Source organism: Herpailurus yagouaroundi, unplaced genomic scaffold (genome assembly GCF_014898765.1).
Source record: "Herpailurus yagouaroundi ecotype Mexico unplaced genomic scaffold, PumYag 141, whole genome shotgun sequence".
Taxonomy (NCBI): domain Eukaryota; kingdom Metazoa; phylum Chordata; class Mammalia; order Carnivora; family Felidae; genus Herpailurus; species Herpailurus yagouaroundi.
The window spans coordinates 24059935-24077381 of NW_024412396.1; the positions used below are offsets into that span (position 1 = coordinate 24059935).

The following is a 17447-nucleotide window of genomic DNA, read 5'->3' on the forward strand; positions in this document are numbered from 1 at the left end:
ATGATCTCATGGTTCATGGGTCGAGCCCCGCGTCGGGCTCTGTGCTGACAGCTCAGAGCCTGGAGTCAGCTTTGTGGATTCTGTCTCCCTCTTTCTCTGTCCCTGCACAGCTCATTCTCTCTCTCTCTCTCTCCCAAAAATAAATAAAACATTAAAAAAACCTTTAAAGAAATAAGAAAGTAATACAGTCCTAAAGACCAATCTAATCTTGAAAGTTTCACGAGATTTCTAACAACATAATTTTGGTAGTTTCAGGGGCTCCATAGAAATAAATTAATATATTTGAGATATTCTACATTACAAGGTTTCCAAAATTGTGCTTTACTTTTCAAATTCTTCTCAACATGATAAAGACAGATTAAAACTTGGGGATAAGCACCCTGATGCCCTGTAGTCCTCTAGCCCAATGACCCTCTTGCACCCACCCCAACCACTTCTTTATTTTTAACCTTATTTTTTTTTAGCTTTACTGAAATATAATTGACAACAAATATTATATATATTTAAGATATACAATGTGATGTTTTCATATACATTCTGAAATGGTCACCACAATGAAACATATTAATATATCCATCACTTCACGTATCACAAGTTACCATCGTTTTTCTTCCTTTCTTTTGGAGTTGAGAATGCTTAAGATCTACTCTCTTAGCAGATTTCAAGGATATAATACAGTATTGCTAAGCATAGTCACCATGCTGTACATTAGATCTCCAGAACTCACTCATCTAACATAACTGAAAGATTATGTACCCTTTGACCAACATCTCCCCATTTCTCCTTCCCTTTTGCTCCTGGCAGCCACCATTCTACACTCCGCTTCTGCGTTTAACTATTTTAGATTCCATGTAAATGATACTATGCAGCATTTGTCCTTCTGTGTTTGGCTTATTTTATTTAGCATAATAAACTGAATTCATTGGTGTTGTCTCAAGTGGCAGAATAACATTCTTTTTAAAAGCTGTTTAATATTCTCCATTTGCTTTATCCATTAATCCATTGACAGACACTTAGATCATTTCCATTTTGTGGTTATTGTGAATAATGCTACCATGAATTTGGCATTGCAGATATTTCATCAAGACGACATTTTATTTCCTTTGGATATTTACCTAGAAGTGAGATTGCTGGATCATTTGGTAATTCTATCTTTAATTTTTGGGGAACCTCTACACTGTATTCTTTAAAAAAAATTTAATGTTTATTTTTGAGACAGAGAGACAGACAGAGAGACAGGGAGAGGGAGAGAATGAGAGGGGGAGGGGCAGAGAGAGAGGAAGACAGAATCTGAAGCAGGCTCCAGGCTTTGAGTTGTCACCACAGAGCTGGATGCAGGGCTCAAACTCAAGAACTGCATATCATGACCTGAGCTGAAGTCAGACACTTAACTGCCTGGGCCATCCAGGAGCCCCTACACTGTTTTCTATAAAGGTTGTAGCAATTTATATACCCACCAACAATGTAAATGGTTAAAGAAACTGTCCCTTCCCTATTGTATGTTCTTGGTACTCTTGTCAAAAATAAGTTGATTGGAAATTTATTTGTGAGTTCTCTACTTTGTTCTATAGGTCTAAATGACAGTTTTTATGCCAGTACCATTCTCCTTTGATTACTGTAGCTTTGTGATGTATTTTAAAATCAGGAAGTATGATGCGTTCAGCTTTATTTTTCTTGCTCAACATTACATTAGCTATTTGGGATCCTTAATGGTTCTGTATGCATTTTAACATTATTTTTGTATTTATGTAAAGAATGTCATTGACATTTTGGTAGGGATTTCACTAAATCTGTAGATTGAGAAAATATGGATATTTTAACAATATTAATTCTTCTAATCCATGAACATGGGATGTCTTTCCATTTACCTGTCTTCTCTAATTTCCTTCAACAATGTGTTATAATTTTTAATGTAGAAGTCTTTTACTTTTTTGGTTAAGTTTATTTCTAAATATTTTATTTTTATTTCTAAATATTGTATTCTTTTGTTTTTGAGTGGGATTGTTTTCTTAATTTCATCTTCAGAAAGTTCATTGTGAATATACAGAGATGTCACAGGTTTTTGTATGCTGATTTTATATCACATCACTTTACTTAATTTGTCCATTAGTTCTAACTTGGGATTGATATTTTAGAGTGGGTTATTACAATAAATTTTCTTTTTAGTTTTAAGCTGTTTTCTTGAGGTAGTGAATTTTCATGCATATGCATTCTTTGTATTATAATGCATATTTATGGTTATATATTATCTTAAGCATATGAATTTCATATATATACACATGCTGTCTTGTACTTATAATCTCTAACATAAAGCAAATGAAATCCAAAAACAAACTTTCCAAAAGTTCTGAATTTTAACAATTTGCTTTTCAAAAAATTTAAAACCTCTTTACAGTGGGAAATTTCAACTCCATTGGTGAGGTACTTGTGAGATCTCAGAATTCATTTCAATTGAAATTCAACTTTTTTCTGTTTTCTTTTCAATTAACACAGTCCAATCATGGACTAAACTTCAGGTTTGGTCCAAGGGTGCCCTTCCTGAGGAACAAGACATGTATGAGAAGGGCAACTGAGCACTGCTGCTGCTCTACCAGAGGACTGCAGTTCTCTGACAACTAATCATCCTTCCTTTCAGTTCAAAAGACTAACCAAAAGAGTTTTTAAAAGACACTATAAATAGAAGGCCTTTCTCTTTTAAATTGAAAAAGTCAGTTTTTTTTAGTCTAATGAAGAATCCTACTATGATAAATTTCATGGACTTACTCTATATAGATATTTTGGAAGTAGATACCTAGGATAAATAAATTCACCTAAAGACTATATAAGTGGTTATACACAAAAGAGCATTTAAGGTTAGTTTGATTTGTTGTCAATATAGGTCTCATATTGTATGTATTTTTATGTCAAAAACATAAAAATAATTACCCTTTTAAAAAAAATACTCTTTATAAATTATGGAAATCATCGTATGATGTTTACTAAAAAGTCTTTGTTCTAAACAATTCTAATCTTTTACCATATCGAAACTTGGTAAAATTAAAAAAGTACAGTAGTTGGGGCTCCTGGGTGGCTCAGTCGGTTAGGTGTCTGACTTCGGCTCAGGTCATGATCTGGTGGTCTGTGAGTTCTAGCCCTGCATCCAGCTCTGAGCTGACAGCTCAGAGCCTGGAGCCTGTTTCAGATTCTGTGTCTCCCTCTCTCTCTGACCCTCCCTCATCATGCTCTGTCTCTGTCTCAAAGATAAATAAACGTTAAAAATTAAAAAAAAAAAAGAGTACAGTCAGTGGAAATCTTTGGTATAGAGAGTTATACTGGAAATTATTTTAAAAATAGAAAATCCAACTCATTGTTTGACTATAAAAAAAATGCTTATGAGGAAGAAGTTGGTAACTATCACCTAAAGGATACAAGCTTTTAAAAGAAACACTCAAATTCTAATATTGTTCATCTTCAGGGCACATTTCTGGCTTCTGTAATGTTTGAACATCATACTCCAGACACACTGAGCTTTGCTCAGTAATTATCTGAACATGACCTTCGTTCTGATGACAGGCTTGCCTTTCCTCACCTTCTTCACCAAAGGGACCTTTACTCAGTGTTCAGGACCCAATTAAAATAGCATGTCTTCTGTAAAACTTCACTTGCCAAAAAATTAATGGTACTTATTACATTGTATGGAAGTAACCTGTTAGCAAACAAAGCTCTACTGTTTATTTATGTATGCATTTTTTCCAGTAAATTGAAGCTGCTCACAAATATTTCCTGAACTGAAATATTTGTCGATTTTTCCTGTATCTAATCTTCCCATGACAACTCTTTATAAACACTCCTACTGAAATTATAGTCAGAGAATTTACCTTCAAAAGAATTATAATCAATATAGTAATTAAATAGCAATAGTACCCTGGGCGGAAGCCAGGGAGAACCTGATTTATGCAATTAATTCATCTTGAAACTGTTGTGTTGTTCTTTTTACAAATGATCATTGAACACCTGATAAATATAAGATGCTGTGATAGACAAAAAGATAGTGAGATAATAGCGAGAAATTAGAAACATATTTAGCTCTTAAGTATTTTATAAATCTTATAAGTGAACCTCAAAGACTTGAGGATATCCACATTAAAGGGTCATTGGTGAGAACAAAATGAAGTGTGCATGAAAGAAATACGAAAATACTAAAGACCCATAAATGTATTCAGTGTTATGATTTGGATATGTGGAAATGGAGTAAAAGAGGATCTTTAGTAGAAAATAAGGTAGAAGCATGTTGTGTAGTATGGTCTTGGTGATATAATCCTTGAAAGGCCATGGTAGAAAAGGAAACATAGTAAGATGAGAAAAAAGACCTGCACATTTTCTTCAGTAAGTATAATTAATGGAGAATATTGGATGGATGGGAATAAGAATGTAAAGTGACTCTCCATTCTTTTATTAGCCAAGAACAATATATTCCTAGGCACAAAATAAAAAACACAAGTCAATCTTTAATGTGAAATATTATCAACAGGATGGTGAAGAGACTATCTTCTTCATTAAACATGAGGATACAGATTAGTGATCCAAGAAAAATATTGATTAAACTATTTGAATACTGACTTTCTAAGTAACTATAACCTTTTACAACTGGAATGTAGAAATTTAAAAAGAAAATTAGAGAAACAAATAATAGCAATATAAATGATATGCACTGCCACAAAAGATAAAAAAAATCCCCCAGTTAAACATATAACAAATGTTAAGTTGTTGGAAATGGCTCCCTATTTAGGAAAAATTATAAAAATCAATGATCAATGTTAAATAATTTGTCTTTATACCCATGTCCATAAAAAATTAAAATTTACAATTCACATTTAATGCCAGTTTTGCTGTTTCTAAGCCATTCCATTTTAAACAAAATATGAACAGTTGCTAAATAATCTTTGTATACCTATGAATTTTTTATTTTTCTTAACTGTGAAATGCTGTACCATTATTAAAGTAAAAAATATACTTACTCAAATGAGGATTAACAGGAGCTACAAGAAAAGCAAAAAACTAATGTTAGCATGGCTTGAATGTCTTTTATAAATAAAGGTCTAATCAGTGTCTCATAGTTCCTTATCAAAACTTAATGATCTCCCCCACTGTGACCATGGAGAATTGTGTCTGCAATCCATTTTGTTCTAGAGGATTGAATAGAATCTACTTTGGAGCTCAGCAATAACAGTCTCAAAGTACCCAAAAGATCAATACTAAATAGCATGTGGGATTTGTTCATTTTTCCAAGGAATGGAGTTGCTGATCTTTTAGATCTTAACCAGTGCAAAAATCCCCAGAAATCAAAACTCAGGCTGACAGTAGGCCAACCTATAATCTAGATGGTTTAACAATGAAAGCAATTATCCAACAAAGATTACATTTCAGGTTGTTTTTTTTTGGTTTTTTTTTTTTTTTTTTTTTTTTGCAGTTATCTACTTCTGGTGAAAATAACATGGTATATATGAAAATAAGAGATTCCTTATATCATGTTATTACACACACCCTAAAACAAACTGCTGTACCAGTGTTGTTTTGTCTAATCACACACACACACACACACACACACACACACATACACACACACACACACACACACACACACACACACGATTTTCAAATAAAAAGCAATACATTTGCATTTTTGTGCACCAGAAGACCTATTTATTTCAAAAAACTAATTGTGCTTACCATAGAAGTGACAATTGATGTCTACCTGAAGAGGAATGAGTACTTTACATTTTACTGAAACAACAAAAATATATCTAATCCAGCAGTTAAAATGTTATCTGTGTAAAATCATTAGCCATTTATCACTTCGAGAACAAATTTCATTCTGGATAAAGTAAAACATTACCGTAGTCTACCAGGATTACAAGAGGGAGTTACTCTAACTTGCAAAATTTGTCTGTTGTTAATTCCTAGTGTTTGCCATTAACCACTTTTGTTAAACTTGGACATTACAGGTAAAGTATGATAGTCAAAAATGCACACACATACACAAAGTGTGTTCATGATAATTGTTACATGAGTACACTGACATCAGTTTTAACAAAGTGAGTTAGTTTCTCAAGTATTTTTACTATTTCTTACAGAAGACAGATTATTTCTATTAACTTTATTTTTCTCATTGTTTTCCCCATTGCAAATACGAAATACACAATATAGAGAAGGGATTATATATCTACTAGTTCCACTGAAGTGAAGAAAAATAATTCTTTTTCTTGCAAGATATCAATATATTATCTTTCAAAAATTAATTAGTAAAAATTAAAATTATTTCATAATTAATATGAAAGTTTAATTTTTCTATGTATTATCTCACAAAGAAGTAAATATCTTTGAATTATAATTTAGTTCTCAAAACTATGTCACATCTACAGTTAACCTATGACCAGACTGAGTTTTAATTGAGTCTTCTGCTACAATATTATTAGTCACCAAATTTACTGTAAGTAGCAGATTTAACCTTGTGAAAATTTGCTATTCTAAATTCTAAATATTGCAGTCAGTCCATTTTGCTTCTCATTTCAATTGAACTTTCATGTGTGATTTTTTATAAATGTCTAGATACCATTTAAGTAAACTTTACCCAAATCTATATTATATAAAAGAAATTTTAATTAAAATGTTTAAGATTTTAATAAGTATGCCTAAGAATGTAAAAATAATTAAAGTTGAAACTACAATAATATCTATTCTCCAGATTTATTTTCCATTTTAGTCTGTTGCCTTAGAGTTTTCAATAAAACTACTGAGATTTTAAAGACGTTTTTTCTCTATATCTCTTTAAGGAAAGTCATATAATTTCTAAATATAGCAAAGCAACATGGATCCTCTGTCATGAAAGGGTGAACTAACCCCAGTTCTATTCAGAATTTGTCATTTCATAGTTGTTTAACTCTGTGGTTGTTTAACTCTGTTTAACTGAAACTTTCTGGGTCCTAATATCTTCATTTTTTACATGAATGGATATTAATGCATTGTTTCTAATTAAGTAGTCTATAGTTTTATAACTTAGGGACAGGGAACATAAAATTAGATAAAAGGAGATAATAATTCATAATTTATAAGACATATAAAATTAAAATTTTAGAAAAAATATATTGAGATGCTATCTAATTGTGTGTCCAATGGGATCATGGAGGTTATTACAGAATAACAATTGTTATAGCCACTAAAATTTGCTTATTTTTAATTTATTTTGAGAGAGAGTGAGAGAGGGAGGATGCATGAATGGAAGAGGGACAGAGACAGAGAGAGAGAGAGAGAGAGAGAGAGAGAGAGAGAGAGAGAGAGAGAATTACAAGCAGGCTCTGTGCTGACAGCGAGCCTGACACGGGGCTGCATCTCACGAACTGCAACACCATGATATTATTGTTATTATTATCCTGTTAATATTCTATGTTATATTGTATATCTTTTTCAGTGAAAACTGAATATATCTAATTGATGAAAAAGAGTGAAGAAAAGTTATTTCATGTGAAAAGCAATTCTAATGAGTTTTTTTTAAGTTAATTTCTTTTGAGAGAAAGAGAGAGACAGTGAGAGAGTGCTCACACATGTGCAAGCAGTGGAGGGGCCGACAGAGAGGGAGAGATAGAATCCCAAGCAGGCTCCATGCTGTCAGCACAGAGCCCAACACAGTGCTGGATCTCACCAACTGGGAGACCATCACCTGAGCTGAAATCAAGAATTGGATGCTTAACTGACTGAGCCACCCAGGTGCCCCAAATCCAATGAGTTTTTTTGTAATAATTTCACTGTATTTTTTACTTTTGATAGTATTCACTGTTTCCCTCTTAGGTAGGAAAAAATCTGCCTAATGCTAAACTGAATGGAAAACTTCAACCACAAAAAACTACATTCTATTAGTTTTTAATTCAAGCCCTGGTAATCAATGATAAAAAGAATAATATTTCACTAAAGTAATAAAATAAATATGAAATATGAATCATTCAACCCTGAAAAACATTGACAGTTCTAGAGGTAGCCACTGAATATTATAAATTTCAACTGAAAAATTCACATAAACTTCAGTCAATAAAATATTAATCTGTTTCACCAACATACACACCAAAACACTCACATACATTTAGCTATTTTTAACATTATCAATCTAAAAGAAAAAATGACCAAAAAAATAACCTAGGATGTACTTCAATAGATGAAAGGATCAACAGACTGCAATATGGCTGTACAATGGGATATTAAGCAATAAAAAGAAAAGCACTATCGAGCCTCAGACGTGGAAAAACCTTTTAAGGCATATTGCTAAATGAAATAAGTTAGTTTGAAAAAGCTATATGCTGCATTATTCCAAGTATGCAACACTCTAGAAAAAGCAAAACTACGGACAATAAAAAGATCACTGGTTGTCAGGATTGGAGGGCGTGGGTGGGGATGGATAAACAAGGGGAGCACAGGGGACCCACAGGGCAGTGAACCTCTTCTGTATCATACTGTGATGATGAATAAATAATATTATCTACTTATCACAATTAATGTAATTGTCCAACACAAATAATTTTAAACCCTAATGCAAACTATTTGTCACTTTAACAATACGTCTATATTCTTTAATCAATTGTACAAAGTGTACCATGCTAAAGAAAGATGTTAATAATAGGGGAAACTGTGTTGGGGGAAAAGGACATACATGGAAGCTCTCTATACTGCCTGTTCAATTGCTTGTGAATCTAGAAATTCTCTAAAAAATCAAGTCCATCAATTAAAAACCAAGCATTGGTAATATTTGCTAATTTCTTAATGACAAATTTTAAAGCCATTAAGAATTTGAAAAAATATGCAAAATTATTGCATCATAACTTATGGGATAGAAAATAAAAGGACAGTGTTGGCATTATCACAGAGATTCAATGTTAACTAAAATATTATTCAACATCTCTACATTTAAAACAAATATTACAATACATGATGATTTCGTTTTCTGTTTTCTCTTTTTGTCGCTTGGCTGATGACCCAGAAGGTCAATATGCTAAATTTTAGTTTATGTCCAAATTTAGTAGATAGTTGCATTGTACATATTCCAGACACTTTAATATGCAAAAAAATACTTATAAGGTACTACTTACCACTATATTTGATGACACGGATTGTTGAATCTCCTTCACCAAATTTGGTGAGAGGTGTTAGTCGGACTTCATAAGCCTCTGGTTTAATTAGCTCAGTCAAGTTATATGTAATTAGTTCTCCCTTTTGAATATTTCCATTTATTTTAATCTCCTGTTCCCACCAACGCTGCTGTCCAGCCTGAAATCAAAGGAATTAGGTAATAATGTTCCCAATATTTTCTTCAGAGATTTTTACTATGTTCAAGAAAGCTTTCTAAAATTTTATTAAATAAAAAAGTGTATTATATTGTACCTTTATATTTACATTATATTGTACATTATATTATATTCAAGTTTCTAGAATAAGCAACAAATTTGGTAGATATTTCCACACAGATGTTTGCAGATAATTACCAAATTATCACAGAATACTTTGGCTGATTAAACAGATTTAATATGCCATCTTATTAAGAGTCAGAAGATAAAACAATAGTGTCTATTGCTGTCTCAATCTGAAGCTTTAGAGAGATACAAGTTTAACTACTTTTTTTTCTTTATTAAAGTTTTATTTAAATTCCAGTTTTAGTTAACATACAGTGTAATATTAGTTTCAGGTGTACAATATAGTGATTCAACTCTTCCATACATCACCCAGTGCTCATCACATGTGCCCTCCTTAACCCCCAGCACCCACTTCACCCTTCCCCCTACCCACCTCCCCCATGGTAACCATCAGTTTCTTCTCAAGAGTCTGTTTCATGGTTTGCCTCTCTTTTTTCCCTTTTGCTTGTTTGTTTTGACTCTTAAATCCTACATATGAGTGAAATCATACGGTATTTGTCTTTCTCTGACTCATTTCACTTAGCATAATATTCTCTAGCTCCATGTATGTCACTGCAAATGGCAAGATTTCATTCTTTTTATGGCTGAGTAATATCTCATTGAGTATATACACCAAATCTTCCCAACATCAACTGATCTTCTTTGACAAACAAGCAAAGACAATGCATGTGGAGCAAAAACAACCTTTTCAGCAAACGGCGATGCAATGTTGGGTATCCATATGCAAAATACTGAATCTAAATACCAACTTTATACTTTTCATGATATTTAACTAAAAATGTATCACATACATGTAAAACATAAAACTACAAAGCTACTAGAAGGTAAAATAGGAGAAAATCTAAATGACCATGGGTTTGGCAACAACTTCTTAGATATAATACCAAAAGTACAATCTAGGAAAGAAATAACTAATAAGCTGGACTTCTTTGAATTAGAAATTTCTACCCTACAGAAGATATTACCAAGAGTATTGAAAGACAAGAACAGACTAGGAGAATATATTTGCAAAAGGCACATCCAAATATATAAAGATCTCTCAAAATTCAACAATAAGAAAACAAATAACCCAATTAAAAAATGGTCCATGGATCTTAACAGAAAAGATGTTCCACACTGTATGTTATCATAGAAATGCAAACCAAAACAATGAGATGCCTCTGCAAACCTATCAAAAGAGTCAAATTCCAGAACACTGACAACAGCAAATATTGGTGAGGCTGTGGATCAAAAGTAACTCTTATTCGTTGCTGGTGGGAATGCAAAATGATATAACCAATTTGGAGAATAGTTTTGGTTTGTCTGTCTGTTTGTTTGTTTTATTTACAAAACTAAACATACCCTTACCATATAATCAAGCAATTATGTCCCTTGGTATTTACTCAAAGGGGCTGAAAATATGTCTGCACAAAACTCTTTCTATGGATGTCTATAGCAGTTTTATTCACAATGGGCAAAACTTGGAAGATACCAAGATGTCCTTTAGTAGATGAAAGGACAAATACACTGTGCTACAACCAGACAATGGATATTACCAGTGCCAAAAAGAAATGAGCAATTAAGACATGAAAATACATAGAGGAAACTTAAATGCATACACTAAATGGAAGAAACCAATCTGAAAAGGCTACATACTGAGTGATTCCAACTGTATGACACTCTGGAAAAGGTAAAATTATGGAGACAGTAAAAAGATCAGTGGTTGCCAGGAGTTCGGGGAAGGAAGAGATACATAAGCTGAGCACAGAAAATTTGGCAGGGGGGGCGGGCAGTGAAACTACTCTGCTTGATGATATAATGGTGGATACATGTAATTATAAACCCACAAAATGTGAACCCCAATGTAAATTATGGACTTTGGCTGATAACAGTGGATCCGTGTAAGTTAATCAATTGTAACAAATGTACCACTCTGTTGAGGGATGTTGTTACCGGTGGAGGCGACGCCTGTCCTGGGGCAGGGGGTATATGGAGGAGAATCATTGAATCTTCTGCTCAGTATTACAATGAACTTAAAACTACTCTAAAAGAATAAAGTCTTTAAAAAAAATCTGTTGTGTCACTTCATAATTTTCTTTTCTTTGCATACATTTTCAGTTTTTTAAATTCATATAAGTAGCGTAAATATAGTTACCTTATAAACATGTACCTGATATTTTTATATCTGAAGTCTATAGTATCCTTGTTCTTGGCACTTTTCTCTTTGTATTACCTTGCTTATTTTTAACTGTATGTTGACCATGTGACTAAAAACACTATTTATGGGGGTTCTTTGCAGTCTAAAATACAGATATATTCCTTTAGAGATATGCCTTTGTTTCTGACACAATCCTATGCACATCAACAGTATGGTTCACTTTTATTTTCACAGATTAAAGTGGAGGTGATCCCTTGCTTTGGGAAGACCTTGTGTTTTGAATCCTGCTTGCTTCACCATGCCAAGTGATAAGATTCAAAGTTCAAGTTTGTCTGGCTTGGTGAGCAGCTGAAGGCAAAAGCAATTTGAGTGGGACATTCCAATTAAAATACTTTGATTTTCCATTTTCCCTTACATTTGTACCTAGTAATATATATACACACATATACATATATAATTAAATGTACATATAGATATTTTGCATATATTTATTTATATATTTGCTTGTTTTCTGAGTGTGGGTTAGTTTTAATTATATAGCCTAATCTGCTATGTTTCTGGAAATGTAAATCTCAAATATGCCATTATAGCAGGATAGAAAAATGACAAATAAAATTATGGAATAAAACAGAAAGCTTTTATATATATACTTGTGGGGATTTTCACATAGAAGACAGAAAAAGATATATCATCAAATTGGTATGTATATGGAAAAAACATGAATTTGATGTCTACCTCACATCATATATGGAAAAAGTCTCTGGAAATCAAATAAGACTTAAATTTAAAAGGCAAAAGTTTAACCATTTAGAAAAAAATACAGAAGAATGTCATTATGACTTCAAGTAAGACATTCCTTTCTGAAACAGAATAGAAAAGCACAATTAGTAAAGGAAAATACTGATAAATTAGGCAAACTTAAATTTGAAGTTAATATTAAATTTAAAATTTTGATATACAAAGTTCTTCTCATCAATGCTCCCCATTAAGCAGCCAAAATAAAGGCAAAGGTTTGAAGAAAATATTTAGAATAGTACAGCTAACAGTCTTCTAACTTAAGAGAAATAATTCAATAGCAAAATCAGACTGATAGGAACAGGTATTTCATAGATATGGAAACCTGAATAACTAAAGAAAAGGCTCAGTCTCATCATGAATCAAGAAAATGGAAATTAAAATCATAATACTATTTCCCACCATCAGATAAACAAAAACTTATAACAATATTAAAGTTTGATGTAGATATAAAGCAATGAGAATTTCCTGTCAAGAACCAGCAGGGTGGGAGCAGTAGAGGGATGGGCAAGAATTTACTCCACTTAATAAGCTAAGACATTGGGGGCACCTGGGTGGCTCAGTCAATTAAGCCTCTGACTCTTGATCTCGGCTCAGGTCATGATCTCAAGATCCAGCTCTGTGCTGACAGTATAGAGCCTGCTTGGGACTTTCTCTTTCCCTCTCTCTCTGCGCTCCTCTGCTATCTTTCTCTCTCTCTCAAAATGAATAAATCAACTTAAAAAACAAACAAACAAACAAACAAACCAAGAAGTTAGCCGTCAACAGTATTACAGATACTAGCAGAAGACTAGAGACAACCAGGTCAATGAAAAGGACTCAGAATACAGCATGAATGTTACATTCAGATCAGTTCCCCTTGTCTCCTAAGCCCCACAGTGGTGACGGTGACGCAGAAGTGGCCAGGTTGAAGTGCACATGCCTACGGTTTGCATCACATCTGGGGGATCCTTAGCTTAAAAATCCTTAGTATCTCCCCAACCTCTGCTCATTTGTTTTGTTTCTGAAATTCTACATATGAAAGAAATCATGTTTTTTGTCTTTCTCTGACTCATTTGGCTTAGCATAATACTCTCGAGCTTCAAACCAAGAAACAGATCTTTTCTTTAAATTTAATTTTATTTATTTTTAGAGAGAGACAGAGAGAAAGCAGAGGAAGGGCAGAGAGAGAGGGAGACAGAATCCCAAGCAGGCTCCACACTGTCAGCACAGAGCCCGATGGGGGGCTCAAACTCATGAACCATGAGATCATGACCTGAGTCGAAGTCAAGAGTCGTACATTTACCCAACTGAGCCTCCCAGGCGCCCCACCAACTTGTTTTTTCCTAAACTTTATTTATTCTGAGAGAGAGACAGCATGCATGGGCGAGGAGCAGAGAGAGAGAAAGAGGGTACTGTCAGTGCAGAGCCCATTGTGGGGCTGGAACTCAAGAATCGTGAGATCAGGACCTGATCTGAAACCAAGAGTCAGACACTTAACCAATTGAGCCACCCTGGCATCACTCTTAAACTATGGAGAACAGACTGATGGTTACTAGAGGGAAGAAGCATGGGGGGATAGGTTAAATAGGTGATGGGGAGTAAGGAGGGCACATGTGATGGGCAATGGACAGTGTATGGCACTGTTGAATCACCAAATTGTACACCTGAAACTAATATTATACTGTATGTTAACTAATTGGAATCTAAATAAAAACTTAAAAAAAACCTTAGTACTTTAAAACTGACAGTAACAAAACCTGCTCAACCATTACAGAAAAGGGAAATTAATTATTATACTGGATGTGAAACAGATCTCTGCTCCCTCTGCCCTAGAGGGAGACAATATCTCTATTTTCCAAGGATGTCTGCTATGCAAATGACCTTGAAAAGATAGGCTGGAAAAAAAAGACAGTGCTTTTGAACACAAGATATTAAAAAAGGCGAGACATCCATGGAAAATGGTCTTCTAAAAATACAGTCTTGATGAGTATGTAAACTGAAGAGCCATTGGCAATAAAAACAATATTACAATGAAAACAAACTCTTGTATTTGTACACAAGGAAACAGAAATATCCATGACATAGTAATCACAGAAAATATCTGAACCACAATAAGAGATAAAATAATAAAATTATAGACTCTTCATAAAATATAATACAAGATATAGCACGAAAAATGAACCTAAGCAACACGTATTACCATGGACAAATTTCACGAAAGTCATATTGAGCAAACTTAATTTTGAAACAGGCATGTTATAAAAATTAAGTTCAAAGTACGCATTTTGAAGGATGCATAGATATGTATTGGGTATAAAGAAATGAAGAAAAAAGTAAATACTAAGCTCAAGATACTGGTCAGGTTAGGAGAGCACCAAGAGAAGATTTAATTGTGAGCAGTAAACAAAGGACTTCACTCCATTTGGTGATTTTTTTGTTATTGTTGTTTCTTTAGATTGTGATAGATATACAAATTATGATGGTATTATTTGTGTGTATGCCTGAAATATTTCTCTTTGTTTTTCAAAGAGAGAGCTGTAGAATAAAAGAGACAGGCAATTGTGAATTTTCTTAGACTCTGAGGCAGTGGGGCCTTGTGTTGCTTCCTACATCTAGATCTGTGGCTACTCCCCTTTCCTTGATGGGCAGCTTCTCCTTTTCCTGAGTTCTAAGTGTTGATGGTCTCCAGAGTTTTATATGCTGTATTTTTGATACTCTGTATCAGTGGTTCTCACATTTTGGCATGCATGAGTATCATGGCGCAATCTTGTTAAAAACCAAAATTCTAAGTCTTAAGCACCAGTGTTTCTTCTTTAATAAGGTCTAGAAATACAATTTTCCAATGAGTTTAGAAATGTAATTTTTAAAAACCACCTCTTCCTTTACAAGGCAATTTAGGTGCATATGATCCCGGGGCTACATTGGATGAGGCACAGCTCAGTCTTGCTAGACCACCTCATTGATACTAGTAGCTTCTTCTCACACCTCTACGTTGATTACTGCCTAACTTGTATGGTTAGGTCAAGTTAAAACAACAAAACAAAACAACAAAAACAGAAACAACCCCCCACCCACTACATCTATTAGTCCTTACTATGTACCAAGCACTATGTTAACTGTATTATACTTGTTATATTTAATCTACCACAACTCCTAGTAAGTAGGATCTAATACTGGCCTTAGTTTGCAAATGAGGAAGCTGAGGCAGAGAGAAGTTAAGGTAATTCTTCTAAGGTCATATAGCCAGAGAGTAGCAACTGCAAAATTTGGTTGCACCAAAAATAACCTCAACACTCATCACTTTTTCCTGCTTCCCTAGAATTTATTCCTTCCTTTTATTTTGTTTATAACAGAGCCTTATTTATTTAGTTATTACACACTTACTGTACTTTTTCTTGCATATAGATTATAATCCAGGAACAAATTCTTAATTACCTTTAAACCTGCAGTGTCTGGTCATTAGCTTGATAAAGATGTGATAAGATTAAATTCTAACATGCAGTGTGTATTTAACTGGCCCCCAAGGAGTGCAGCAGGAAATCCAACGTAGTTACCGATAACCACATACAATCACTGAATTCATATACAGGAGTAAAAATGGAACATAAAACCTAATTGCACAGAAACTATTTTACTCATGCATAGTTGATACTAGATACTGCAAGGTTCCTATTAGTTCTGGAGGTTAAGTATTCTATAAAGTAATATAATGTAAATGCCAATTTCTTTCACTGTTTTTAGGTTTTAAACTAAAGGCAAAGTACTATTATTTCAGAAAATAGTAAAAGAAGTTCAAACTCACAAAAATACATACAGAATAATTTGACATTTAACCGCTATCTAACGACAAACAAGTTTAATCAAGGTATACTCTTCTGGATGTTAATATAAGCTCAAAACCACTCAATATTTGTAGTACATCCCAAGGGAAGATTGTAGGTATTCTGTGGTTATAATGGGATGTTCTACTCAAGTAATTTTAGTGGCAGATACATTGATGTTGTTACTTACCGCAAACTCTAGAGTACATAACTTCACATGTGTATTAAAAAAGCAACAATTTTGATCCCAATTCTTTAATTTAAAGCTGTAATGAAAGTATACACTTCTGCAGTTGAGGAATAAGCAACTAAATATTTTATATTGTATCTCAGTGAGCTGTGTAAAACGTAAAAATGCAAAACTAAATGTAGTGTTTGCACACTACAGAAGAAAATCAACATTAGCACAATGTTTGGAGGTAACACCACAAAACCTTCAGAGAACACAGGACCCAAATCATAACTACAAATGACAGTCCCAGAGCATACCCCATAAACATGTTCATATGAAAGCAATGTGTTAAAAAATTCTTACCATTTCAGGTGTTAAAAAAATTTCCATTTAACTTACTTTTCCTTGGAGATACATTCTTTTCAAATGATTTAGGGGATGACCTCAACACCTAAAAATCCCCTACAATGAATCATTTTATTAAAAGCTGCAGTTTGCTGTTTTTAACCACAGATGATAACTAAAAGGCCATTGTTGAAAAGGTTTCAGGGGGGAAATATTAATTTAATTTTTTTAGTTTTAAAAGGAACAAAATTAGCTCCTTTAAGTAGAAGTCTGCAGTGGACTCTGACATGCGGTTCGGGGAGGAAGTCCTTTTGGACTATAAAGCTTTTTCAGCCTGATAATGAACTCCAATGAAAGATACTGTCTAAATGAGGACCCTAAAGGAGAAGAGAGAGTCCACCAACTGAATACAAGACATATACATGGTTTATATGATTTATTTTGCTGTAAAATGAAAGAAAAATATTGATATACCTATATTATAGGAAACTTCCATTCATGTTTGTTTACCAGGTACGTTGCTAATAAAAATAACAGCTGATGTTAAAAATCCAGGCATTGCAGTCCCTAAATCATACACTCATATAATTTCCCCATAGAATATAAACTAGCTAAGATAACATTTCAGTGGGTTAAAATCCAGATGTCTTATAGCCTCAAATAAAGGTGACATAGGCTTTAAGATGCACTATTACTTTAATAACACCTGAGAGGATAAAGGAATAATAACATAGCATTAAAGGTACCTTATTTCTATTTTC

At 33.4% G+C, this 17447-nt stretch overlaps 1 protein-coding gene across 2 annotated transcripts in view; it reads right to left on the reverse strand.

The window, feature by feature from the left end:
* Window positions 1–17447, reverse strand: part of MDGA2 (MAM domain containing glycosylphosphatidylinositol anchor 2) — an 860340-nt gene that overhangs the window by 38294 nt on the left and 804599 nt on the right. For both annotated transcript variants that reach the window (XR_005790861.1, XM_040477059.1), the window contains exons 11-12: window positions 9114–9291; window positions 4998–5018 (exon numbers count right to left, since the gene is read on the reverse strand). Coding sequence is in view for 1 of the 2 variants with exons in the window: in XM_040477059.1 (XP_040332993.1) it covers window positions 4998–5018; window positions 9114–9291 (199 nt within the window). In the remaining variant the exon portion in view is untranslated. The remainder of the gene's footprint in view (window positions 1–4997; window positions 5019–9113; window positions 9292–17447) is intronic.